This window comes from Thamnophis elegans, chromosome 16 (genome assembly GCF_009769535.1).
Source record: "Thamnophis elegans isolate rThaEle1 chromosome 16, rThaEle1.pri, whole genome shotgun sequence".
NCBI lineage: Eukaryota > Metazoa > Chordata > Lepidosauria > Squamata > Colubridae > Thamnophis > Thamnophis elegans.
This window is the reverse complement of record NC_045556.1, coordinates 24941211-24967327: the sequence shown is the minus strand read 5'-3', so window position 1 is coordinate 24967327 and position 26117 is coordinate 24941211. Positions and strand designations below refer to the sequence as shown.

The following is a 26117-nucleotide window of genomic DNA, read 5'->3' as shown; positions in this document are numbered from 1 at the left end:
ATTTCACAAGATATTGCCCCATTCAGTCCTGTAGACCAGTGTACTCAACCTTTCTGGCTCCATGGATTGGCAGCAGTGGAGGCAGTCGGGGAGGGGAGAGTTTCTCATGCGCAACCTAACTCCCATGCATGCACAAATGAAGATTTGTGTGCCCCCTGTCGCTTTTGCAGTCCAGTTCCCAACAGTACCAGTCCACAGCCCTGGGGTTGGGGACCCCTCCTTAGACTGTCCAATTGGCATCAAAGCTACCTTATCCATTAAGAAACTCACAAGTCCATCCAGCTTGCCTATTGGAGCTGTGGTTTGCCTGTGTTCTCCAGAAGGGTTCAAGTTATTCAACATAAGTAAGTCTGCCAGTTGAGACTCCACGGATGCAATAATTATGTAGAGGATTGTTCCTTAGCTACTCTTGCACAGTGTAGGCTTCAGCATGAGCTGTTAGCAGTGTTTGACATGAATGACTTTGGGTTTAAAGCCAAGATCCTTCCAGCTGTCTTTCAGTCTCTCTCTTTCCCTCAGTCCTTCGGAAACCAAGGACAACCAAGCAAAGAGAGGCCACACTGTGGCATTGGTATCCTGAACGTAGCTCCATGAGCCAGACTCCATTTTTGCCAGAAGGTTGTGGAAAACCTCAAACAACCCCTGGACATGATCCTGATCCATTAGGTGCCTGGGTAGGCCAAAATCTGTGTCTGCTTCTGACACAGACACCTTGACATCTCCCTGGCAAGATGGACATAAATAATTTATCATGCTTTTGATTATTTTTATTTCCTAGCACCAAACGTTTAATTGTGGATGTGATCCGTTTCCAGCCAGGAGAAACATTAACAGAGATCCTTGAAATTCCAGCTGCTGCTGAGCAGGTATGAAAGATACTTTACTCTACATGGCTCTGTAGCTACATCTCATAAGGTAAGGGAATTGTTGTGCCAGTTCTGAAGGGGTGGCTCATGGCAGGCCAAGGGCACGATGAGAAATTGTTTAGATTGGCATTTTTACTTGGTCAGATTGTGGTTTCCAAATGACATGTTGATCCTTTTCTAGGAAGTTGAACACCAAAGGGCCATGCAGAGACGGGCTATTCGAGATGCTAAAACCCCTGACAAAATGAAGAAGTCAAAAGCTGTCAAGGAGGACAATAACTTGAGTCTTCAAGAGAAGAAGGACAAAATTCAATCAGGGCTGAAGAAGCTGACCGAACTGGGCATGGCAAACCCAAAGAATAGATACCAGGATTTGATCAATGATATTGCAAAGGTAGTTTTTGTGGGAAGCTGGAGAAGTGCCAGGAGGAATAACCTCAGCCACTCATGGTTGCTCAAACAGGCATCTGGAGAAAAGGGAAAATGTCTGTGGTGTGGCCCAGAAGGGCTGTGTACTCATCCCAAAGGAATCTGGTCCATCAAGATCAGATAATGGCCAGGGTTGCTTTTTTTTCAATTTGTTTTTATTTTTAAACATAAAAAAACAACATAAAAAAATTCTCATCCATTACATACAGCATGTCGTTTGGTTACAAGTGTTTTTGCATCCATATTCTCAATTACATTTACAATCACAGATTTTTCATCTAATATAACTAGATACCTCACTTTCATTGTGCAACGTATATTCAATTACAATTAGTATTTTTGTTTCAATAAACCTAATTCACTTTCATTCTTGATTGTCTGTTTAATAACAATATACCTTTATATAATCACATATCCCGATATGAAAAAAATTATCAACCATTTATATTTGTATATCACTGTTTTCAATTATGTATAATCCCACCAATCAACTATTGAGTATAATTGCCTGTTTTTATTGTGGCATCTCAACACCAGATCCTCAAGTCAAAGCCTGGTTTTCATATATTCCTCTCCTGATTTAGGATATCCGGAATCAACGTCGCTATCGCCAGAGGAGAAAAGCGGAACTGGTGAAGCTTCAACAGACCTACAGTGCCCTGAATTCCAAGGCTACTTTCTATGAAGAGCAAGTGGATTACTATAAGAGCTACATCAAAACGTGTTTGGATAATTTGGCCAGCAAGGGCAAGTGAGTGCCATCTCTCAAGATTTTGCAATTTAATTTTTGTCACAGAAATTTTTGAAAAGGGACTGAGAGTAGTTGTGATAGAAAATATTTACATAATATATATGTTTTGGGGAGGAGAAGCAGAATCCTTCTTTTTTCAGGAATGTCAATAATCTTTGGGCCATGTGTTAACGTTCCAACTGACAAACTCAACCAAAAGCAAGAATGACTGAGACGATCCAATCTTTTAATGCAAAACTTTAATTACATCATATTGGCAAAGATGAGGACAAAACCAGATCTGACTATTTCCCACCCAAATCCTCATAGTTAAAGTTTTCCCTCCCCACTATTAGGCCAGGTCACATTGTTCAATGGAGACTTTTAGTGTTGTGAGAAAGTCTTGTTCAGTTCTGGTAACCACCTGCCGAAATGTCTTGGTTCCCCTTGGCATCCTGATGTCTGGAGCTTCGTTCTATTTCCCCCTTCCCTCCCCCCCCCCCAATAGTTTGTTGGCAAGATGAGAAGTGAAAATAGTTGCAACAGCAAAAACGCAGTTTGAAGCTTGACAGGTCCATTTCAGCTCAGAGCAAATCAGTAAATGTGTCACAGATATCGCTGCACTTCCCTCAACCCGATTTTGATGTTTCTTATTTTAGGGTCTCAAAAAAGCCAAGGGAGATGAAAGGAAAAAAGAGCAAGAAGATTTTTCTGAAATACACAGCAGCCCGACTCCATGAAAAGGGAGTTTTGCTAGAGATTGAAGACCTGCAAGCCAGTCAGTGAGTATTTCTATACCAAAAAAGCCATATGGGAATAATTAAATCTGATATATGGCATCGCATATGCAATTGGAGAAGGCAGACATTTATCAAATGTTTCTGCGCTTTTCATTCTCAACCATCACAAGGGAGAGATTCCGCTATGTGGAAGAGACATAAACATTGTTGCATATTTGGGACAGCTTATTGACTTCCCAGGTTGGACTTTTAAGCTTATAGGAAACAATCTCACTGTATCCTTTAGACACTAATTTGCATTTCATACTCAGATTCACCTTGTCATCCATAAAAATACTTCCTCTTGTCCCTGCAAACAGTAGCAGTTGTTATATCTGGCTCCCAACAGAATTTTGTGAAGAGATTCTTTGTTTTGGACCATTACATACTTCAAACGATGCATACTGGAATGATGATAACTGGAACCAAGAATATATTGTAGGATATGGTGGAAATGTGCAGTGTACTTAGCCTCAACACTATCCTGCTCACACTGTGGAACAAGCCATGGGTTATTGGTATTGAACATTCATTCATTCTGCTGCAGCTGCCAAAAAAGTCAACACAGTTCTAGGTTACATAAACAGAGGAATAGAATCAAGATCACATGAAGTGTTAATACCACTTTATAAGGCCTTGGTAAAGGTAAGGCCACACTTGGAATCTTGCATCCAGTTTTGGTTGCCACGATGTAAAAAAGATGTTGAGACTCTAGAAAGAGTGCAGAGAAGACCAACAAAGATAATTAGGGATAGGAGTGGAATTCAATTTCTTTTACTACTGGTTCTGTGGGCGTGGCTTGGTGGGGGGGTCATGTAACTGAGTGGCCATGCCCAAATTGAGTTGGCCATGCCCACTCAGTCACATGACACCCCCCCAAGCCACGCTCACAGAAAAGGCAGCTTCTGCAGCCTGTCCCTTTATGGTTCCCCACTCTCAGCCAGTGCAAGAAGCCTCCCAGCCACCTCCTCTTTGCCAGCTGGAATTGAGCTGGCAGCGGCAGCCGCAAGCTTTTTGCACCGAAAACTACCGACCTTTGCTTCTCGAACGTGTCAAAAAAGAGCTTCAGTCCCACCGCCACGCTACCCTCACTGCCCTGTTCTTCTGGAACAGTGGACATGAGATGTGCGTGCGCGGCCGGTGCGAAGAACAAGGTGGTGATGACGGCAGAACTGAAGCTCTTTTTTGGCATGTTCAAGAAGCGGAGACAGGTAGTTTTCATTGCAAGAAGCCTGTAGCCGCCGCTGCCGGCTTGGTTCCAGAAGGTAAAGAGGAGGCGGCTGGGAGGCTTCTCATACCAAAAAAAAGAGGAGTCGGCTGCAGGCATCTTGCAACAAGGGGGGGTTAGATGCAGGCTAGTGGGTAGCCCGGTGGCGACAGCGCAGCCCTGGTTTAAGATTAAGTAAGGGCTGGACAAGGCCTCTGAAGGAGGGGAAATGGGATGATGCATGGCGAAGGGAGAGCAGGTGGCATGCAGGAGGAGGCCGCGGGAAGTCTAAAGCCAGGGGATGGTGCGTTCCCTGACCAGGGCAAGGCGAATTGTGAGCAGGTGGAGACTCCAGGGCCTTAGGGAATGGTGTGTCCCTGGGCCCCGGCCCCTGACCCTGGGTGAAGGACGAGCAGGTGGCATGCTTACCTTTGGTAAACCGAGCAGAGTGGTGAGGCGTGGAGGCAACTGGTAAGGCGAGTAGCTGGGCTGTGTGGCGAAGGCAACATATATAGGGCTGGGATAGGCGGGACTAGCAGCAGGCTAGTCTGGAAATTAGGAAAGAAGTCTACAAATTGCAAGCAGTGGCAGACGATTTAGTTTTTATTCTTGAAGAACCATTAAAGTCGAGTTTGAGACTGATGGAGGTACTAGAAGATTACAGGAAAGTAACCGGACTGAAAATTAACAAATCTAAAACTAAAATGATAGTTAAAAATATGATGGAGAAGCAGGAGGAGGAATTGGCCAAGGGAATAAATATTCAGATTGAGAAAAAAATGAAATATTTAGGAATCCATATAACGGGAATGTGTACATCAATCAAAGAGGATAACTATGTTAAGTTAATAAATTATATAAAGGAGGATTTGGCGAGGTGGAAAAATTTGAGACTCTCTTTTATGGGAAGAATAGCGGTAATCAAGATAAATATTCTACCGAAATTATTATTTTTGTTCCAAAATATTCCCATAAAATTAGATTAAACGTATTTTGGGAAATTGAATAAAATGACATCAGAATACAATTGGCAAGATAAGAAACCAAGGATTAAATTTAAACTTCTGCAAGATGCAAACGAAAGAGGACGATTTGGTATACCAGAGTGGGAATTTTATTACCAAGCAACTACGCTTACCTTGATAAAATAATGGATAGAACTAAAAAATAATAGACTGCAAACACTAAAGGACCATGACTTACATTTAGAATGGCACCCATTCTTGTGGTACGGGAAACAGGTACCACATCAATATTTTCAGAGACACTTTATAAGACAGGCATTATTAGAAATATGGAATAAATTCAAGAGGAAAATTTGCAGCAAAATTCCAATTTGGCTATCAACATTAGAAGCTAACGCTGCACCAAAATCTTATTAACAGGTCAATTATAAAAATATAATAGACAAAGAAGAGAGATTAACATCGAGGGAAGAGCTAAAAGTGCAAGGGATAGAATTGGAATGATGGTCCTATTTTCAAATCCAATCTTGTTACTCGAAAGATATGAAAGAGTGGGACATTAATAGGGAGTTGATGGCAATAGATAAGATCCTTTTGGGGACATCTGGAAAAATAGTAAAAATGAAGATTTCCAAGAAAAGATTGGACCACTATTGGTTCAGAATTTAAAGGGTCTCCTACTTGAACTGGAGGTTGGACTGGAAGACCTCTAAGGTTCATTCCAAATCTGTGTTCTGTGACCTATATGGATATAGATCCATACATAGACAAGGAAGAAGGTGTCTGCTCTTCATGACATGACTACCAGGTTTTCTTATTGTTCCAGATGATATTTTACTTCCAGTGTAGCCTTTCAGCTGCCTGAAATGAATATGACTGTTTGTCACTGTCTCTCTTTGTGTGTGTGTGTGTGTGTGTGTGTGTGTGTGTGTGTGTGTGTGTGTGTGTGGTGTATCAACAAAGCAAGTTATGGAAGTGCTGGTCCTCTGGATCTGTGGCCTGCTTGCTCTGCATTGGAAGCAGCCTTTATTGGTTAGGAAGTTGTTTCAAGCCACAGTTCTGAAACCCTCTTGAACAGCTTTTTCCCCACAATTTTCTTGCCACAGTAGAAAATCAGATGATCCTCAGCTGTGTTCCAGTCCATTTAAGCGCCAAGTCCCAGAATATCAGTTTTTTCCCTTTGCTGCCATGGCAGCACCCAGCTTGCTTTGTTTCATGGCCTGACCTTCAGTTCCCATGGTGCGCCTAGCAGTGTTCTTCCTTTTCTGGTGGCAAATGCTTAGCCTTTTGTTAAGACCTGAACCGGATGGAGCCCCATGCCAAAGCTCCGAGATATGCAAGGCCCTCAGCAGGTCCTTTGCAGTAACAAAACGTATTTTGCAGCTTCCTTCAAAAGACAAATATTTGCTCAACATTTGCTCTGAGAAAGATGGGCAGTTAAGAAATATGTACAAATCCAAAAATAAGATGAAACCTTCCTGTGATTACTGCAATATTTGGATGGTCCATGTTTATCAACATCCTTTCTGTTGGTAAAAAGTGAGGTTTTCATCAGTTGCCTGCAGAACTGAAATTAAAAAATGCTGTATTCGATGTGTAAGACACACTCAGACGTTCAGCCACTTTTTTGAGGAAAAAAGGTGTGTCTTATACTCCGAAAAATACAGTTTTTACTAAGAATGAACTGATAGCAAGGAAAACAGGCAAGATCTGAGGCAAAACTGCACAAAAGTTACACTGTGAAAATAATTCCAAATCCCTCCCCCCAGGGTCCAGCACAGAGAGTCCAATCAACATCCAGTAAGATGTTATGGGAACAGGTCCTCTGCAGGTGTTTCTTGACTCCAGAGTCCCAGGACGCCTGGCCTTAGAGAAGTATAAACAATCTCACTCAGCTGCACCGTAGCTCATGAATAAAAACCTTCCTCCCAATTCCCAGGAGACACACTTAAACACCAGCATGCTTCCCATCCCAAATACATAAACCCCACTCTCCGTTTCTATGGCAGCCAAGAGCAAAAAAGAGTCAAAGAATGTACTAGGGATCCGGTTGACATATCCGTTCATTCATTCATTCAGTTTATATATTAGAGGATTTCACAAAATGACTCCTAGCTTTTACAACTTGAAAACAGAGTAAAAACAATGATGATATAAACAATTAGATGTCTATGGAGATTCTCAATCATGCAAATCATTTGGATGAGAAGGGAAACATTTAAAGGAAGAAAGCCAAGAAAGTCCAGTTGCCTTCTGGGGGGGACCACTAGATGGCGGTAAGAGCCAGAATAACAATTTGTTCCCCAAAGACAATTTAGTCTTTAGCAGTTTCCAAAAGGCCAAAAATGAGAGTAGCCTTGTCCTGTAATGCAGGGCTGCAATGCATGCTGCTGGCATCAACCATGTTAATTCACCAACGTACAGGCTGCAGTCTTTTGTAGCAGTTGCAATTTCTGGGTGAACTATAGAGGCAGTGATAGGTGCAACCAACCATGGAGAAAGGAAGAAATCCGTGGCCACGTGGTGCCCCATCTTCCCAGTCCCTGCAGCCAGTCCAGAAAAAGACTGTGATCATTATCAAAACTACTGAGAAACCAAGGAGCACCATCCTTATTCTGGCTTCATGAAAGGATATTAACAAGCACAAATGCCATCGCAAGCTTTTGTCCTTGGTATTGTGTATTTCTGTAAAGGTGTGTTAATTCCAATGCAACTCCTCTTCCTCTTTTGTTGGGTCTTTTGCCTTTGAACAAATAAGATATCATTCTAGCAGTATGTTCCAAGCGTGCTTTCTATCACCCATGTTTCAGTAATAGCAATATCGTCTCTGCCCCCTGTACTAGGACTTCAGTCCCCCATACTTTGAGCATGAATGGTCCATGGCTGACCCTCTGGCATGCTCTCCTTACCTGGGGAGGTTCTGAAGAACTGATCTGCTCCCTAGTTCTCCACAGCCATCATCTCTGCTCTCCACAGTGATGCGTTTGGCCTGCCAAGCCTCCACCAGCAGCCTTTTTTAATTCCTGTTTTTTGTTTATCAAACTAAAATAAAAAATGGGGGAAATGATTTTGATTGAAAAGTGATTTAGCTGACATATGTGGCAAGCCAAATTCTTTTATGTCTTTGTCTGTTGACACTTGTAAATTGTATTTTGTTTTTATCCACAGGTATGATAATATTTCTGTTAATATGAATAACATGATATCTCGTTGTGTATCCAACTGAATAGGTTTAAAAATGTGATATTTGAAATTGGCCCAACAGATGAAGTGGGAGACTTTGAAGTAAAAGCTAAGTTTATGGGAGTTCAGATGGAGACATTTATGTTGCATTATCAGGTATGAACTTTACTACTGTTTTGGTCACTGTCCAAAGAATGCTCTTCAAGTAACCCTGTAGGGAAGATGTTAACTTTGCAAACATTTACTGGCAGTGATTTTTAAAAGAAGTAAGATAAAATCTGGGTGAAGAATAGAACAACTGGCTTGAGGTAGCCAGGCAAACAATAATACAATGATAAAAAGTTTAACTCTTTAAAGTGTTTAAAGTTATTGTTGACAAATCATAGATCTCTCCTAAGTGATGTGAATTAAGTAAGTAGGATCTATTAAGTATTCCTATATTTAACCCATCAGCCTCTTGGGTTTTGCTAAGAAAGAGTGTTCCCCTCCCGTTCTGCTTGTGAGATCATGTGTTGCATTGCCAACCCAGCTGGGAAATGCTTTTTTCAGATTGTAATGTCAGGGCTATTCATCATTGGTTACAGTGAAATATTCTCAATATGCATTTCTAATTTTGAAAAGATTTATTCACTCCAATATAATATATTTTAATACCCAAAGGGAAATATTTTGGGTCTGAGATAGATAAGTGCTAGGGTTATAAGAAATTTCATTTGGGTATAGGTCTTTAATATTGAAAATCAGTGATACGATTGTGGGGAATGCAGGAAGCTTGTCCCCTGTTTGTCCTAGGAGGTCCTGTCCTGAGAGGCACTGAAGAGGATTGGGGGTGGGGGGTGAAGGGAATCCTGAAGCTTGGTTGTCTCTGCTGTGGGGAGTTAGGAGACAGACCTCGTCATATTTTTCTCTGCTACTTAGATCAATCTAAGAAGCCTCTGGAAGGCATTTCTCTGGAAGGAAAGAGCCAGAGGGATGAGAGGGTGGGAGCTTTTCTTGGGAGCTGCTGGTTTATCACTATGTTAGCCTGTATTTGATATTATTTTAGCCTCTTTTTAGCCTTAAATATTTTTACTTATACTAAAAAGCTGATTGATCAATTGAATGACAGGGTCTAGTTGGATACAACAAACAAAAAAATCAAAACAAAAATAGAAGCTAAAAATAAACAGTCAAATTCATCAAAAATCAATAGTGAACAACTTAAGCTGAGGGCTAACCAAATCCTGGAGGAATACTGCTTGGGCTTCTTAATGGATGCCTCTGCATTTCATACAAATCTGTATCCAATAGCAATAGCAGTAGACTTATATACCGCTTCATAGGGCTTTCAGCCCTCTCTAAGCGGTTTACAGAGAGTCAGCATATTGCCCCCAACAATCTGGGTCCTCATTTTACCCACCTCGGAAGGATGGAAGGCTGAGTCAACCCTGAGCCGGTGAGATTTGAACCGCTGAACTGCTGATCTAGCAGTAGCCTGCAGTGCTGCATTTAACCACTGCGCCACCTTGGCTCCGGTAAATGAGGGGTGCAACTCCTGCAGTGGGGGACATATATGTCCCAGTGGTGTTTGATGCTTAAAGCACCATAAATGGGCTTCCTTCCTTACCAGGAGGCTAACAAATAGCTGAGCTTCAACCCATTAAGAGCTGTTTGGGTCTGGAGCAACTCCCCTAATTCTATTCAACCTCCAATTCCAGTCTCAACGGCAGGATAAAGAGGCTTTTTCTCATGGTTCTTTCTATCTCCTTGGCTTGCTTCCATGTCCAAGGGATATTCCCTTAGATGCTGCCATCATTTTTTTGGCTTCTCTAGTGTGTTTCAGGGCTGCTGAAAAAGCCGGGTGCAGCCACAGTTCGGATGGGCTGCTCATCTCGGAAGAATTGTCTGGGTTGATAACATGGAGTGCCTCAGGTTCCCTGCTTGATCTCCCGACTTGATGGCACTCTTCACAACGTTGTGATTGAGAGGCTATTGAAATGGCTCAGAAGCGTCTAAATGCAAATTATTTCAGACAAACATTTTCATAAGCTGTTGAAATACATAGATTTATTTTCTTTACCATTGAAGGTATTCTCTGAATCATTGTATGAAAAATACTTAACTTTTTTGTTTGTAGCTGTTCCTTTAAATAAGTTCTAGTAAAACAAATGTAGAAAATTTGGTTGAGAGCTTTAAATCCAGAAAATACTTGCTACTTACTACCAGTTACAACAGGTCATTTAGTGACCATTCAAAGTTACAATGTAGCCTTCCCCAAGTACTTACAACCCAGTCCCAAAATAGCAAATGTTGCAGCACCAAGGCCATCGTTCACCCTTACGAACGACTGCAGAGGCACTGCAACATTCTTCCTGCCTATTCCCTCGCCCCACCAGGTCTTCACAGGCCCTGGGCCTATGGAGACTGACTTCCCTTTCAGAGTGAGCTGCCTCCTTTCCAGCCTCTCTGCTTCTTTGCCTGCTCCTGACGAGAACAGTGGAAGAGCAGGATGAGTGCGCCCTGCTCGGCTTTTCTGACTCACCAAGGCTGCCTGCTACTTCTGGAGTGGCGGGCAGCCTCAGTGAGTCTCTTACAAAGGCTGGCAGGCTTGGTGTGGAAAAGTCCTTGTGTCAAGTCTGACAGTTGGTAAACTGAAGGGAGGCTTTGGGGCAGTAAACTTGCGTTGCTTCAAACCTCTCATTGGAGTGCAAACACTTTTCACCCGGAGACTGGAACCTTCTGAGTGTCCTGATTTCGCATGAATCGCTGCTTTTCCTGTACGCTGCTTGGAGAATCCAAGCATGGGTTAAATTCTGTCTGGCTGCCCTGGGCTGAATTGAAAGATCTTTAGCCATGACTCCTCTTCCGGTTCCTCAGATTTTTCAATTCTGTTCTAGCCCAATGAACACATTTTAAGTGGTTCCAGAATATCAACAGAATTTTTAACCTTAACTTAGACTTTCCAACCAGAAAATTTTCCATCCTTCAAGGAAATCCTCTATCCACTACCACAATTTATGAGGCACCTGAGCAGCCTTTGCTAAATGGTGCACACCTAAGCAGATAAACCCCGCTTCCGCTTCCATACCGCAAAATTTGGACTTTTTGCAATATGGATTGGACCAGGGTTTGGCGGCCAAAACACTCCATCGCCAAGTGGCGGTGCTGTCCACCGTCCTCACTCCCAATGACCAACTATCCCTAGCACGTCATTCCATGGTCCGCAATTTCCTGAAGGGCTCCTCCAACCTACGGCCCCCGGTCGTTCATTGGTACCCGACCTGGGAGTTGAATGTTGTACTTAGGGCTCTAGTCAAGGCTCCGTTTGAGCCGATTCGCACCTGTGACCTGAAGCACCTAACCTTCAAGACAGTATTCCTGACCGCGATCACCTCTGCACATAGGATTTCGGAAATGGCAGCCTTGTCAGTCAGGGAGGACATGTGTGTCATACATCCGGACAGGGTCATCCTCCGCTTAGATCCTTCATTTCTTCTGAAGGTCAACTCTTAGTTTCATCGGAGCCAGGAAGTCATCCTTCCGGACTTTTATCCTCACCCAAGACATCCTATGGAACTCAGATGGCACAAACTGGATGTGCGTCAAACCATTCGCAAATACATCAAGCACGCTGTGGCATTCAGGCGATCGGAATCACTTTTCATTTCCTTTCAACCTGCTACCATGGGGCGCAAAGTCACCTCCGCTACCATCGGCCAATGGTCTTGTGCTTGCATCGCCCTTGCCTATCAGCTCCAGTCTAGATAGGTACCACGCCGCATCACGGCCCACTCTACGAGGAGCGCCGCATCCACAGCAGCCTAGACCACCCAAGCACCCATAGAAGAGATCTGCAGAGCGGCTACACGGGCCTCACCATCCCAATTTGTTGAAGCTTACAAATTGGACAAGTTTGCATCAGCGGAAGCAGCGTTTGGGAGATGGGTCCTTCAGGGTATCCATGCCTCTGGAGAGCCCTAGTGACATTTAGCTTGAGTACATCCCATGCTTGGACTCTCCAAGTAGCTTACAGGAAAATAACCATTGGCTTACCTGAAGGGTCCTTTTCTGTACGCTGCGAGGAGAATCCAATCCCACCCTAGGGTCTCTCTCTCACAGCTTCCATTTGTATCTGATTTGGACTTACTTGATGTGGATTTGTGATTTTCGTTTCCGAATTTGACTTAGGCAATCTATTTGACTTGAACTAATGACAGAATCAATGGAACCACCTTCGAACAGTGTTACAGGTCCATGCCTTCATTGAAAAAATCTGAGGAGCCGGAAGAGGAGGTGTGGCTAAAGATCTTTCAATTCAGTCCAGGGCAGTCAGGCAGAATTTAACCCATGCTTGGACTCTCCAAGCAGCGTACAGAAAAGGACACTTCAAATAAGCCAATGGTCAGTTTCCAAAGCGCCCCATTTGCACGCAGATGAAATTTCCAGGTCTCTGTCCGGGGGAAAGGTTAAAGCAAGTTTAAAAGAACAAGATAGAAAAATGAGCATATAAAGACAGAAAAAAGGATAGAAAAAAATAGGCATAATTTCCTAGAGTAGAGAAGGTAGAAACAAAGCTAAGCGCAAACCACAGCCACCAACCAAAAAAGGGATTCTCAAATTTTAAATTTTTAAACCTTAAAACTTTTAAATTTTGAAAACTTTAAATCAACTAATACATTTTAAAATTATTAACTTGAAATTTTCTTCTGGAAAACTGCCAAAATCTTCCACATGAATGAACAGCCAAAATGATACTTTTTAAAACTATTTGTTTCTCTTTCTTCAAATATATATTGAAATAAAAATCTCCCACTTTTACATAATTTTTTTTACTCTAAAAAGAACCTGCAAAAAGAAACAAACTCATGGTGCAGGTGACTTGATACTATTGTGGTATGCAATATATCAGTGATGGCCAACCTATGGCACACACAGAGCCATCTCTCCGGGCACATGAACTGTCGCCTGTTGCTTTTCCGGTTCCGCACCAGCCAGCTGGGAGTGCCAGAAATGGGAACAGCAGCCACCCTGTGCGCATATGCCCACCGGGAAGATGATCTTCTGGTTTCCGGCACACATATATGCACTGGCCAGCTGGTCTTCACATGCACATGGGTGCCAGAAACTGGAAGACCAGGTGGCCGGGGTGCGTGCCTGAAACTGGTAGGTCATCTTTCCAGTGTGCGTATGCGCACTGGGCGGCTGCTTTTCTGGTTTCCAGCACGTGTGCTTGCTCCTGTTTCAGCAAATTATACATGTATTAAATATAAACTATGTGAACTTCTCTCCCTCCCTCCCTCTCTCTCACAGGATCTGCTGCAGCTGCAATATGAAGGTGTAGCTGTCATGAAGTTATTTGACCGAGCAAAAGTAAATGTTAACCTGCTTATTTTCCTTTTGAACAAAAAATTCTATGGGAAGTAAGTCCCATTCCTGGAAAGTATTTGAAGGCAGCTTCCTTTCCTGTGGGCGCGTGGTTAAATCCTGCATAGGACCTCTGTCCTCAGTATGGAATCTCCAGCTATTGGCATCTCATTTTGACTTTGCTGCACACATTTCTTGCATATTGTTTCCCAAGTACTTGCTAAACAGTCACAATTAATTAAATCATTCTTAACACCTTTTTTGCTCATTTGAGTATTTATTCCAGACAGAAAAAAAACGAGAGGTCAAGCAAAATTCCTAGTGTGCTAACCAGACAACTGAAACAAAATGAAGAGAAATATCACTTATTACCAATATTCAACTTTCTATCAAATACAGTGTGTGTGGATTTTTTCTTTATTAGTGGCAAGCTTAACTACAGATATCTCTCTCCTTTTTCCACCCAAAATATTTTAATCTCCTTATCTTGAAAATAGTACAAGTACAAGGCCATACAACAAAAAAGGCAAAGCGAAACAAATTTCCAATCCCAGATTTTTAAATACCGAACATTTGGGTTCAATGTGAAAAACAAGTTGGGTGACTTCCTGTTGGAAAAGAAGCTGTATGGTTGTGTTTCTATGAGACAGTCAGTTGGCCAGTGGGGTGGGAGTGCATTGACCACTTCTCATTGAAGACTTCTTGTAAGTCCAGTACTCCTTAGGGGCCTGAGGGTCACCCTGAAGCTGATCTTTCCCACCTCCCTTTTTGGCTTTGCCTGCTACAGTTTTGGGTAGATTTTTGACTGCCCTTTTCCCCTCCCCCTTCTAGCAATAGCACTTAGAATTATATAATGCAGAGAGGCGGAGCTGACATCGCAGCAAAACAATTGATCCCATCATCACGAATTTGTTAGGGTTCCAAGTAACACCCCCAACTAAAGAAGACTTCAAGGCTTGAGTTTCCTCAAAGTTCTATTTTATTAGAGATGTCATATTGGCACATCTGGGGAAACACGAATCTGAAAACTTCCAGATTTTCCCCAGTTGAAAGTTCAAGATCTTTGCCCCAGCACCCACATATCCATCCCATGGCCCAATCAATCCTTGCCACAAAGGAAGAATCCTTCCATCCACCTCCATGGAGAGACAAGACGACCTTGACTTTCTGAGAAGGAATGTTGTTATGGTGGTTGTTATACCTTTCCTTTTTCCAATACGCCTCACAGCCCCAAAGACAGGAAGCCAGGCGGATTTTCAAGCCCTAACAGACTCAGGCTGCATTAGATGCTTGATCAACCTGACCACAGTCCTGAAACTAGGGATCAGAGCAAAAAGACTGGCCCACCCAATCCGGTTCGAACAGGTCGATGGGTCCCTAATGGGGGGAGCTGTAGGTTTCAGAAATCCATCACAGCAGGTTGTGTCCAAAATGTCTGTCTGCCTTACGCAGAGTTTATTTGGCTTTTATAGTTTTAACAAGCAAAGCAAAAGCAGGGGTAGCAACAGCATCTTATCGGTACATTTTACTTGTCAATCTCTAAACTCCATCCCAGCCAGAGTTGAATCTCACATAACTCCCTGGTATGACCTATCTCTGCTAGGTGAGCTCATAGGTTAAAAGGTAAAAAGCCACTCAGATCATGGCTGTTTGCTGTGCATGTTTTTACGTAACCTTTCCTCTCATTCCTACATCTCACTCATTCCTACAGGGAGCCTATGCCACCCACCTGACCAAACCAGTGAGACTAGAGCTAGTGGATCACTGGGAAGTAATTTGATTCATAATAGTCTCCAAAATGATAGATGCAGTCATACTGGGACTCTCCTGGCTAGACAAGTGGGGACTGACCAGAGACTGAACAGATCCCAGGGGAATATCAGGACCTCCAGAAGTATTCAGTGAGACCAAGTGCAATATTCTGCCGCCCCCTCCCCAGTGAGGCAGATTATGCCATCGAAATCATCCCAGGGGGAAACTACCCAAACCCAAACTGTATGCCATGACACCCTGGGAAATGCAAGTAATGTGCAAATACATAGACAAAAACCTAGCACTGGGATTCATCAAGCCACAGGTTGCGGCGCCAGTCCTCTTCAAAGAGAAAATAGACAGAACCATAAGACTATGTGTGGACTTTGGAGGAATCAATGCAGTGTGCGTATACAACCTATACCCTCATGAAAGACATGCTATCTCACTTGGCCAAGGGAAAAGTTTTCACCAAACTAGACCTGAAAGACATACTACCAAGGGAAGGAGATGAGTGGAAAACAGCGTTCAACTGTCCCCTAGGCAGCTTCCACTTCAAAGTGATGCCTTTCTGACTGCAGGGAGCCCCAGCAGTGTTCATGCAGTTAATAAATGAGGGTGTCAAGGCTGCTTCACTTAATAACCAAGAAAGAAATCACTCAACTCCATTTTGCAGAATTAAGAGTACTTTTACTGATTATAAGTAAATAGAAGCTAAGCAAAACTGGATCTGAGCAAAAGCGCGCGAAAGCATTAGATATCAATACATGACTCATTCCCCTCCCCTTGGTAACCCCAGTCCATAGTCCAATCCAATATCTCCACAGCTGTCAGGTGGGAGACATCTTCAAAAATCATAATCAGGTTAGTATGCCGGATAGTTGGCCTTGGCGGGAAACTCCCCTCCTTGCCACATGCACAGTAGATGGTGAGAACAACTCCCAATTAACAGTCTTCTTGTACAGTTTATTTCCCACACCCAAATACCATGCCCCCCCTCCCCATTTCAATGGCAGCCGAAAAGCAGCAAAACAGAGGCTGACATCCGGCCCTCCTTCAGGAAAAAGGACATCATCCCTGCAGAAACAAAAGAACACAGACAAACAACATAACAAAAGAAGAGAGAAGGGAAAAAGAAATCGAGGTCAAGGCTTGTCGGGGTAGGTAGGGTAGAATTTACATAGGAGCCGAGGAGCCCGCACATGGGACTTATCGACCCATTCAGCATGCGAGGGAAGAAAGTGTTTCCATGAGACAAGATACTGAACGCGGTTTCTACGTTTCCTAGAGTCCAAAATTTCTTTAACTTCAAAATGTTGTTCTCCATCAATCAGAAGAGGGGCCGGTGGAGCTGTCAAAGGCCCCCACAATGGAGAAGTACGTTCTGGCTTCAAAAGATTGACATGAAACACCAGATACACACGGTTAAGATATTTAGGCAACTCCAGATGTACGGACACAGGGTTTATGACTTTGACAATCAGGAACGGGCCAACATACTTGGGACCTAATTTCTTAAGACTTTTGTGAGGTCTGGAGAAACTTGGTGGATAAATATACACGATTGCCAACTTTATAATCCCTTGGCTTCGTTCTCTTTTTGTCCACTTGTCTCTTATGTGCCCAATGCATGCAGCGCTCGGTATGCCAAGGGCCACATCTCTCGGGAGTTGGTCACTCCACTTGGATAGGGACAGCACTTGTGGTTTTTCTCGAGGCACCTTGGGAATAGGCACAAAATCATGTCCAAACGCTATTTTGAAGAGGGTAAATACCGTGCTGCTATGCCCTGAGTTGTTATATGCCACCTCAGCATGAGGCAACAATTCCACCCAATTATCCTGATGGTAATTGATGAAACATCGGAGGTACTGCTCCAGAACAGAATTAGTCCTCTCACAAGCCCCATTAGTCTGAGGGTGCTGGGTGGAGCTTAGGCCCTGGGCGGAGCCTATCAACTTCAAAAACTTCTTCCAAATAAGGAGGTAAATTGGATCTCTCTATCAGAGATGATGCGGTCCAGCACTCCATGTAGACGATATATATGTGTAATGAACAACTTAGCTAAGGATTTAGCGAATGGGATCTTGGAACAAGGAATAAAATGAACCTGTTTGGAAAACAAGTCGGTAACAACCCAAATTACCGTATTTCCTTGACTTTTCGGTAATTCAACAATGAAGTCCATAGATATCTCCTTCCACGGTGCCTCAGGATGGGCCATCCTTGGAGCAATCCCTGCGGTTTCCCCGGAGGCCGCTTCGCCGTAGCACATGTGGGGCAGCTGGCTACATAAGATTCAATGTCCTTCTTACTGAGGGCCACCAAAATTGTCTTTTAATGAGATGCAGGGTTTTTACAAAACCAAAATGCCCAGCCATGCGTGAGTCGTGAGCACGTTGAAGAACCAGGCTCTTAATAGTTACGGGAACATATAATTTAGCCCCAATCCAAGCCAGACCATCTTTCATGGTGCACTCATCGGTATGTTGGTGAAACCATTCATCAGTTTCAAGGGCCTCCTTGAATTTTGCAACGAGGTCCTTTGTGACTTCCAAATTAGAACTGGTCTAGCTTCTGGTGACAACCGGAGCAGCGAGGCTTTTCATTGGTATGACTGGATGGACGACACTAAGCTTTTTTTTTTTTTAATAATTTTTTTTTGTTACATAAACAACACATGCCCACAACAAGGGGGGGGGGGGAATCAAGACAAAAAAAGAACAAAAAACAAGACAGAGGGGAAAAAAAACACAACAAGTATATGTTATAAAAAAGTATATCAGCTGGTTACAACAAGTTTTTGTGCATCTCTTCCATTAATTCATATTAATTCAAATATCTTAACTCAAATGTTTACCATATTAACATCATCATACCTCCACTTTTAGTTGACTACAGTTGTTTAAACATCCTTCATCCTTAACTATGCCAAAGATTTAATCCATACCCACATGCTAGCATTTCATTTACTTGTTTATAAAATCCTTCATTGACATCAAATCCTCATATCCTGTTTTAGCTAAACATCTATAATATTTAATACCAAAAATTCCATCCTCCATGTATATAGTTTATTATCATTCTCCTTTCTTTATGTAATTATATTGTATATCATAGCATTTTCCCCATATTAAGATTTAACTGTATATAGTTTTATTTTATTTTTTATAGTAATAATTATTGTGATTAATAACCTTTATATATAGTCCAAGAATATTTCTAACCTTCCCTTCTCATATCCAATTATTATTTATCATAGCAACTCAGCATTATATACCTTACTGTCATTATCAATTATTATTCAACTATATCTATTACAAATGAATTTAACTAGGTTTAGCTAGATTTAAATTGTATTCTTCCATCTATCAACCTGTGTCTCTCCAGTAACAAAACCTCCTTAATCCTGTTGCCATTCGTGGGTCGAGTTCTCCAAACATCTTTATGAGCAAGTCCATACAAAAAAATCTTTGCACCTTTTTGCTTATGGTGCCTCTCATATAATGCTGCTGTCCTCCATTTATTTCCTTTATCAGCTTGTCTTTAATTCTCAGTGGTGGTATCAAAAGTTTTGCAGATGGTATTTCATAAAGTATAAATTCTTTAATGCTTCTCACTCCTCCTGCGCCCTGTCTTTCGAAGTAAATCTTCTGTGTGGCTGCCCCCCTTCAGACATTCCATTTTTTTCTCCCTCAGAGGTAAACCAGTTGCCCCGAATATCAGCAAGTTGAAAATCTTTATCTCTGACATCCTTCGTTTGTATTTGAAGAACATTCAAACATTCAACATTCTCATCTTTTCCTTCATATTTTGTTGCTAGAAACAGCAGATAATCCAGTTTCCTCTCAATTCTATCATGTGTGGCAGATAATTTTTGTAGTGCCGAAGAAATCATTTGAATAGAGGCTTGAATAGCCATCTTTGTACGCAGTTAATATTTTTTCTTTGGAAACTCTGAGGTATTTGCAAGTAAAAACAAGCTGGGAGCTGTACAATCTTATCTGATCTTAGACCAATCCAGCCAAGCAATAAAAGTATCAAGTTGTAAGGAGCCAAATTATAGTGAATTGGTTTACACCCCACTTGCAGAGGATCAGAGGAGATGTTGGAGTAATCTATCCTTTGTCCATGTAAATAGCATTTAAAACATTTAAAAAATAGGGTAACCACCATCCATAAACCAATAAAGAGATCAGAATCGCCGCTAGATTCTTCTGTTCTTTGATTTAAATTAGCTTGAATTTTTATGCGGACTGTCTTTCTCTGAGTAATAAAATCATCTTACCAGCTGGAAACACTTCGCCATTCTTTGGAGCTATCTGCAGTTTCAGTTAGCCTTATGGCTAATCTGGAAGTCACTGGCAAAGGAGGTTAAATTCCAAGCTGCCAGAGACTTTGCAAACGTCTCTGGGGTCACTGGATCTCCTCCTACCTTTCACTGTCTCTCTGGGACAGCTTGGGTCCAAAAAGGGACCGTCCAAGTGCTTCGGAATAGGGGAATTTCAGGAATAGCCTGAAAATCCGTCTTCTCACTGCTAAGCCCCGCCTTCTTCCTGACGACACTAAGCTTTGAGCTGTTATATTGAGGAAGTCTGGACAAGGCATCAGCCATAAAGTTCTTCCCTCCTGGGATATACTTCAAAGTGAAATTGAATCTATTGAAGTGTTGTGCCCATCTCATTTGTTTGGGGGATAATTTCCGGGGGGTCCTTAATGCCTTTAAATTTTTGTGATCAGTCCACACCTCAAAAGGGTGTTTAGCCCCCTCCAAAAAACGACACCAGGTCATCAAGGCCCACCTGACTGCAAAAGTCTCCTTTTCCCATATAGCCCATCGCCTCAGTCTCGGTTACCTTCCGAGAGGTGTAAGCGCAGGGTTGTAACTTTCCATTAGCATTAGCCTGAAGCAACACCACCCCCAATGCAACATCGCTAGCATCTGCTGAATCCATGTCCAGGTGTTTCAAAACTGGTTCAGCTGCAAAAAGTCATTTTAATTTTTCGAACGCAGCTTGACATTCCATAGTCCAGTTCAAAGGTTTACCCGGTCTAGGTTTCGCCTCCCCCTTTGATTTTAGGAGGTTCGTAATCGGCAGGGCAATTCTGGCAAATGAAGGAATAAATTGATGATAGAAATTAGCAAAACCTAAGAAACTTTGCAACTGTTTGCAGGTGTGGGGGGCCGCCCATTCAGTGACTGCTTGGACCTTTGCTGGGTCCACCTCTATCCCCTCGTAGGAGATGTGATATCCTAGGTAATCCACCTTCTTCTGATGAAATTCACATTTAGACAATTTAGCATACAGTTCTGCTGCCCGAAGTTTTTTCAGCACTGTACAAACTAGTTTCACATGTTCCTCACATGTTTCCGTGTAAATAAGGATATCATCAAGATAGACCATCACGCCTTTGTAAAGGTGGTTATGCAAAACCTCATTAATTAACTGCATGAAAACGGCTGGTGCCCCCTGTAGTCCAAATGGCATAATGCGAAATTGAAAACAATCAAGAGGGTAATTGAATAGAGCCGAGGTGGCGCAGTGGTTAAATGCAGCACTGCAGGCTACTTCAGCTGACTGCAGTTCTGCAGTTCGGCTGTTCAAATCTCACCGGCTCAGGGTTGACTCAGCCTTCCATCCTTCTGAGGTGGGTAAAATAAGGACCCGGATTGTTGTTGGGGGCAATATGCTGACTCTGTAAACCGCTTAGAGAGGGCTGAAAGCCCTATGAAGCGGTATATAAGTCTAACTGCTATTGCTATTGCTATTGAATGCAGTTTTCCACTCATCCCCTTTTTTAATGCTGACTTGGTAATAGGCTTCTCGTAGATCTAACTTTGTGAAAACTTTTCCTTTACCCAGCTGGGCGAACATGTCCTTCATTAACGGTAATGGGTAAAGATTCTGGACACATACCACATTCAGGTTCTTAAAATTCACACATAAACGAAAGGAGCCATCTTTCTTTTCTCTGAATAAGACCAGAGCAGCAACCCGGGGCCTAGCAGGTTCAATGAATCCCCTTTCCAAATTTTTGTCAATGAATTTTCTCAATTCGTCCATTTCTCTAGGGGTCATTGAATAAATCTGAGGTTTAGGGAATTTCACCCCAGGGAGAATATCAATGCTGCAGTCGGTGGCCCTGTGTGAGGGTAATTTATCAGAAGACCTCTCACTGAAAACATCTTTCAGGTCCCAGTACTCTCTTGGGATTATTTCCTCCCCCTCAATTTTTTCTTGCCCTCTGGCTGCTAGGCTGGGGTCTGTGTTATTTGGTTGTGGAACCCCTCCTTCCTGCTCAGGGGGTGTAGCAGACCAGATGCGCAACCAACCCTTCCTCCTATTTATGCGCGGGTTCCATTTACGCAGCCAGGGTAATCCCAATATAAGGGGCCGGTCCATTCCTGGGGCTACAATAAAACTTATTGCCTCTTCGTGGGTTCCCATCCACATATCAATAGGCTCAGTTACAAAATGAGCAGGGCTCCCTCCAGCAATAGAACCATCCAGTTGGCAAAAAGCGAGGGGAACTTTTAAAGTTTTAAGTTTCGATCCCAGTGTCAGCTGCGACTTCATTTAATAATCAGGCACCTTGGGAATCTATGCCCCCTACTGGAGAGTTACTAACGACAGAACTCTTTCTGAGAGAAATCAGCAAAGCTCATAACATGCTGACTAACAAACTGACAAACAAAGTGGAAAACAAACTGAAAGAGTTCAAAGAGGAAATAAAAGGGGAGATAAAAGAGGAGATAAAAGAACTAAATTGATACCAGGGTTGCTAAAATGAAAGATGATATGCTGGGACTTGTAACTGTACTGACAGAACATGTTTCTGGAATCGAAGATAGTCTAGAGGATCTTAACGAAGCTAATACTATTTTGAAATCCAAAACTGAGGTGGTGCAACAAAAAGTTGAAAACGCTGAAAAAGAAATTATTATGATACAGTACAGGCAGATGGAGCTGGCATTAAGAGTAAGGGGGTTGCGTGAGGATAAACAGGAGAACTTGAAACAGATTTTTTCAGAAGCTTTTGATTGTCTGGCGGGAAGACCGGAGTCTAACTTTGACTGGCAGATCGATAAAATTTATCGCGTTAATTCTTGGGTGGCAAAACAGAAGCAACTCCCCCGAGATATAGTTATATATTTCACTACAAGAGAGCTCAGAAACATGATACTACAAGAGTCTTATAACACTAGGCTCCAAATTGGGGGCCAGGATTTGACTGTTTTGAAAGAAATACAACCTCAAATGCTAAGAGCCAGGAGAGACTATGCTTTTTTAGTGGAAGAACTCAGAAACCGTCAGATACAGTACAGATGGGACGCACCATTTGGTATTATAATTACATTTGACAGGCAAAGATATCGTCTCAACTCCGTATGGAAAGCCCGAGATTTTTATCACAATATTTTTAAAGGTGGGACACCCTGCCCCTTCTGGATCTGGAGAAAGACCACAAGAAGGACAAGACAGACAGCAAACCACACAACTACCAGAGAAGATGTATCATTTCCCCTCCCCAGAAGGGCAAGGTGTTATGAAACAAAGACCCAGCCGTATTATTACCAGATGAATGGAAAAACAAGCTAAAAGGCAACAACCTCAACAATCACCGGCCATCGATCAAGGAGTTACAGCAACAAGCTCACAAGCTGTGGGAGGAGCTAGGCCAAAGGTTAAACAGGCCATGCAGGAGGCTCTAAAAAAGCTTCAGGTAACCAAAGATGACAACTAAGATTTTAACATGGAACATCAATGGACTGAATTCTCCACAGAAGAGAAAGAAAATATTTCACTATCTTAAACAGTTTAAGAATGATATAATTTGTTTGCAAGAAACTCATATCAAATCAACTGATCAAAAATATTTGATTAACTCAAAACTTGGTCAACATTTTGCAGCCTCTGCTATGGAAAAGAAAAATGGTATAGTCGTATACTTAAGAAAAGACATCAAAGCTGAGCTAATTGAAGCAGATCCCTTTGGAAGATATATCGCGCTAGATCTAATCTTAGAAGGGAAAAAGACATTACTTTTGGGAATTTATGCTCCTAATCAACAGCAAGACGGATTCTATAGAAATCTTCATGCTAAATTAGTACAGTGGGACTATAGGTCTTGTATACTACTGAGTGATTGGAACGGTGTGATAGACACTAAAAGAGATAAGAAGACCTCTCGCCCAAACACCAAAATGCGAGCTAAGGTACCCAAACCTTTTTTTGACATGATGGACGACTTTGAATTGAGAGATATTTGGCGAGAAAGAAACGCAGAGGAATATGACTTCACCTTCTTTTCTGATAGACATCAATCCCTTTCAAGGATTGATTTTATACTAATCACTAATGATTTGCTTTCTAGGGTGAAGAGGACAAAGATTGCAGCTAGGGTCCTTTCGGATCATAACCCAGTTTGGATGGAATTGGGAAGGGCAGTGCAGGCAAGAAGGTTTTGGAGATTAAATGAAAACTTATTCAGATATGAAAAGTACATTAATGATTGTAAAAAATTGTTATCTGAATACTTTGTTTTGAATATGAATAAGGGTACACCTATGAAATTCGTATGGGATGCAAGCAAAGCGTATATGAGAGGGGTGCTGATGAATATAAATAAAATACATAGACATAAACAAGGGCTAAAACGAACAGAATTGGAAGAGGAAATTAAGAGGAAAGAGTTGGAGTTAACAATGAATCCAGGTGATACAAAGATTAAGGAAGCAATTACCATATTAAAATCTCAATTTGACATGTTGATCTCTGACCAGGTAGCCACTAGTTTATTATATGCAAAACACAATACTTTCTGTAACGCAAACAAACCTGGCAGATGGTTAGCGTATCAGATTAGGAAAAAAAGGAAAACTCGAAATATAACCAAACTGATTTATAGAGGGAAGGAGGTGTTTCAACAGGAGGAGATTCAAAAGGCATTTCAGGAATTTTTTACAGAATTGTATAAAGGGGATAAAATTAATGGTTTAGATATAGACAAATACTTAGATAAAGAGAAAATACCCTCAGTTAGAGAAGAGCACAGGCAAAAATTGAACCAACCAATAACCTCGGGGGAAATTTTGCAGGTAATTAAGCAACTAAAGTTAGGGAAAGCACCAGGTACAGATGGTTTGACAGCGGTTTACTATAAAAATTTACAGTTAGAAATGGTAGAACCTCTTAGAGAATTATTTAATAAGATTCAAACGGAAGGTAAGGTGCCTCCATCTTGGAAGACAGCGTTTATATCTTTGATACCCAAAGAAGATCAAGATACTACCCAACCAAAAAATTATAGACCTATCTCATTACTTAATGTAGATTATAAAATTTTCACTAAAATACTAGCAAATAGGTTAATGCTGGTTATTCAACAATTGATACACACTGACCAAACAGGTTTTATACAGGGGAGACAGATGAAAAGTAATGTTAGATTAATTATTAATGCATTAGAATATTTGGGAAAGAACAATCAAATTCCTGCTGCGTTCATATTTTTGGATGCTGAGAAGGCCTTTGATCGAGTTAACTGGCAATTTCTGTTGAAGATACTGCAAAAAATGCAGATAGGAGATAATTTTTTACAGTCAATTAAAGCAATATACCAACAGCAAACAGCACAAATCATAGTCAATGGAAGTTTAACAGACTCTTTTCAAATTGGAAAAGGTACAAGACAGGGCTGTCCTTTGTCCCCATTATTGTTTATTATAACTTTGGAAGTATTGTTGAATAAAATACGGGGCTTGGATGGTTTAAAAGGGATCAAGATTAGGCAGCAAGAATATAGAGTCCGCGCTTTTGCGGATGATTTGGTCATAATATTGGAACAACCACAGGAATCCAGTATGGTTTTAATGAATACGATTAATCAATATGGTCAAGTGTCTGGTTTTAAAATAAATTTAGGAAAAACAAAAATATTAGCTATAAATATGAATACTAAACAAAAGGAAGAACTAGGAGGGATGCTAGGATTTGAGGTAGTCAAAAAAGTCAAATATCTTGGGGTTAATAGTTTAACCTCAAACGGAAATTATACAAGCATAATTATGAATCACTTTGGCATAGTATACAGATAGAGATGAAAAAATGGGAGAAATTGCACTTATCTTTGTTGGGTAGGATAGCGGCAGTGAAAATGAACATCCTACCAAAATTTTTATTTCTCTTCCAAATGTTACCTATACTTTAAAAAGATGTGAATCTTTTAGAATGGCAGAAGGGTATCAACAAATTTGTATGGGCAGGAAAGAAGCCGAGGGTAAAGATGAAAATAATGCAAGATGTACGCGAGAGAGGAGGCTTGAAATTACCTAATCTAAAACTATATTATGGCTATCTGTAATTAGTGATTGGACTCATTTAACTAATGATAGAATACTGAATATCAAGGGACATGATCTGGTATATGGTTGGCATGCTTATCTGTTATTCAACAAAAAATTGGATAAGAATTTTAAAAGTCATATTTTAAGAAATGCTTTACTGCGGGTCTGGAAAAAATACTAATATAAATTAAATGACAAGATACCCATGTGGGCAATTCCTAGACATGCGATTGAAAATATGAATACAGCACAGAAACAGGATAGAACTACCTACAGACAGCTTCTCATTTTGGAAAGGGGGGTTCTACAACTAAAATCTTTAGAGGTATTAAAAGAGAAGAAGGTAGTTCAAACATGGTTCCAGTATGGGCAATTACAGGCCAGGTGGAAAATAGATCAAAAAATTGGTTTTATCCAAGTTGAGGATAATTTGTTTAAACAAATAAGAGATCAAAGCTTAATGCATATAAAGAGGATATATAATGTACTAATACAGATGGATTCGGAAACAGAAT

The 26117-nt window shown here is 41.6% G+C and overlaps 1 protein-coding gene across 1 annotated transcript in view; it reads left to right on the top strand.

The window, feature by feature from the left end:
- Nucleotides 1–13762, top strand: part of IQGAP1 (IQ motif containing GTPase activating protein 1) — a 111794-nt gene extending 98032 nt beyond the window's left edge. Inside the window, exons 33-38 of the mRNA XM_032233363.1 lie at nucleotides 779–866; nucleotides 1048–1260; nucleotides 1880–2046; nucleotides 2685–2807; nucleotides 8207–8315; nucleotides 13449–13762. Coding sequence (XP_032089254.1) covers nucleotides 779–866; nucleotides 1048–1260; nucleotides 1880–2046; nucleotides 2685–2807; nucleotides 8207–8315; nucleotides 13449–13562 — 814 coding nt within the window. The 3' untranslated portion in view covers nucleotides 13563–13762. The remainder of the gene's footprint in view (nucleotides 1–778; nucleotides 867–1047; nucleotides 1261–1879; nucleotides 2047–2684; nucleotides 2808–8206; nucleotides 8316–13448) is intronic.
- Nucleotides 13763–26117: the final 12355 nt, after the last annotated feature.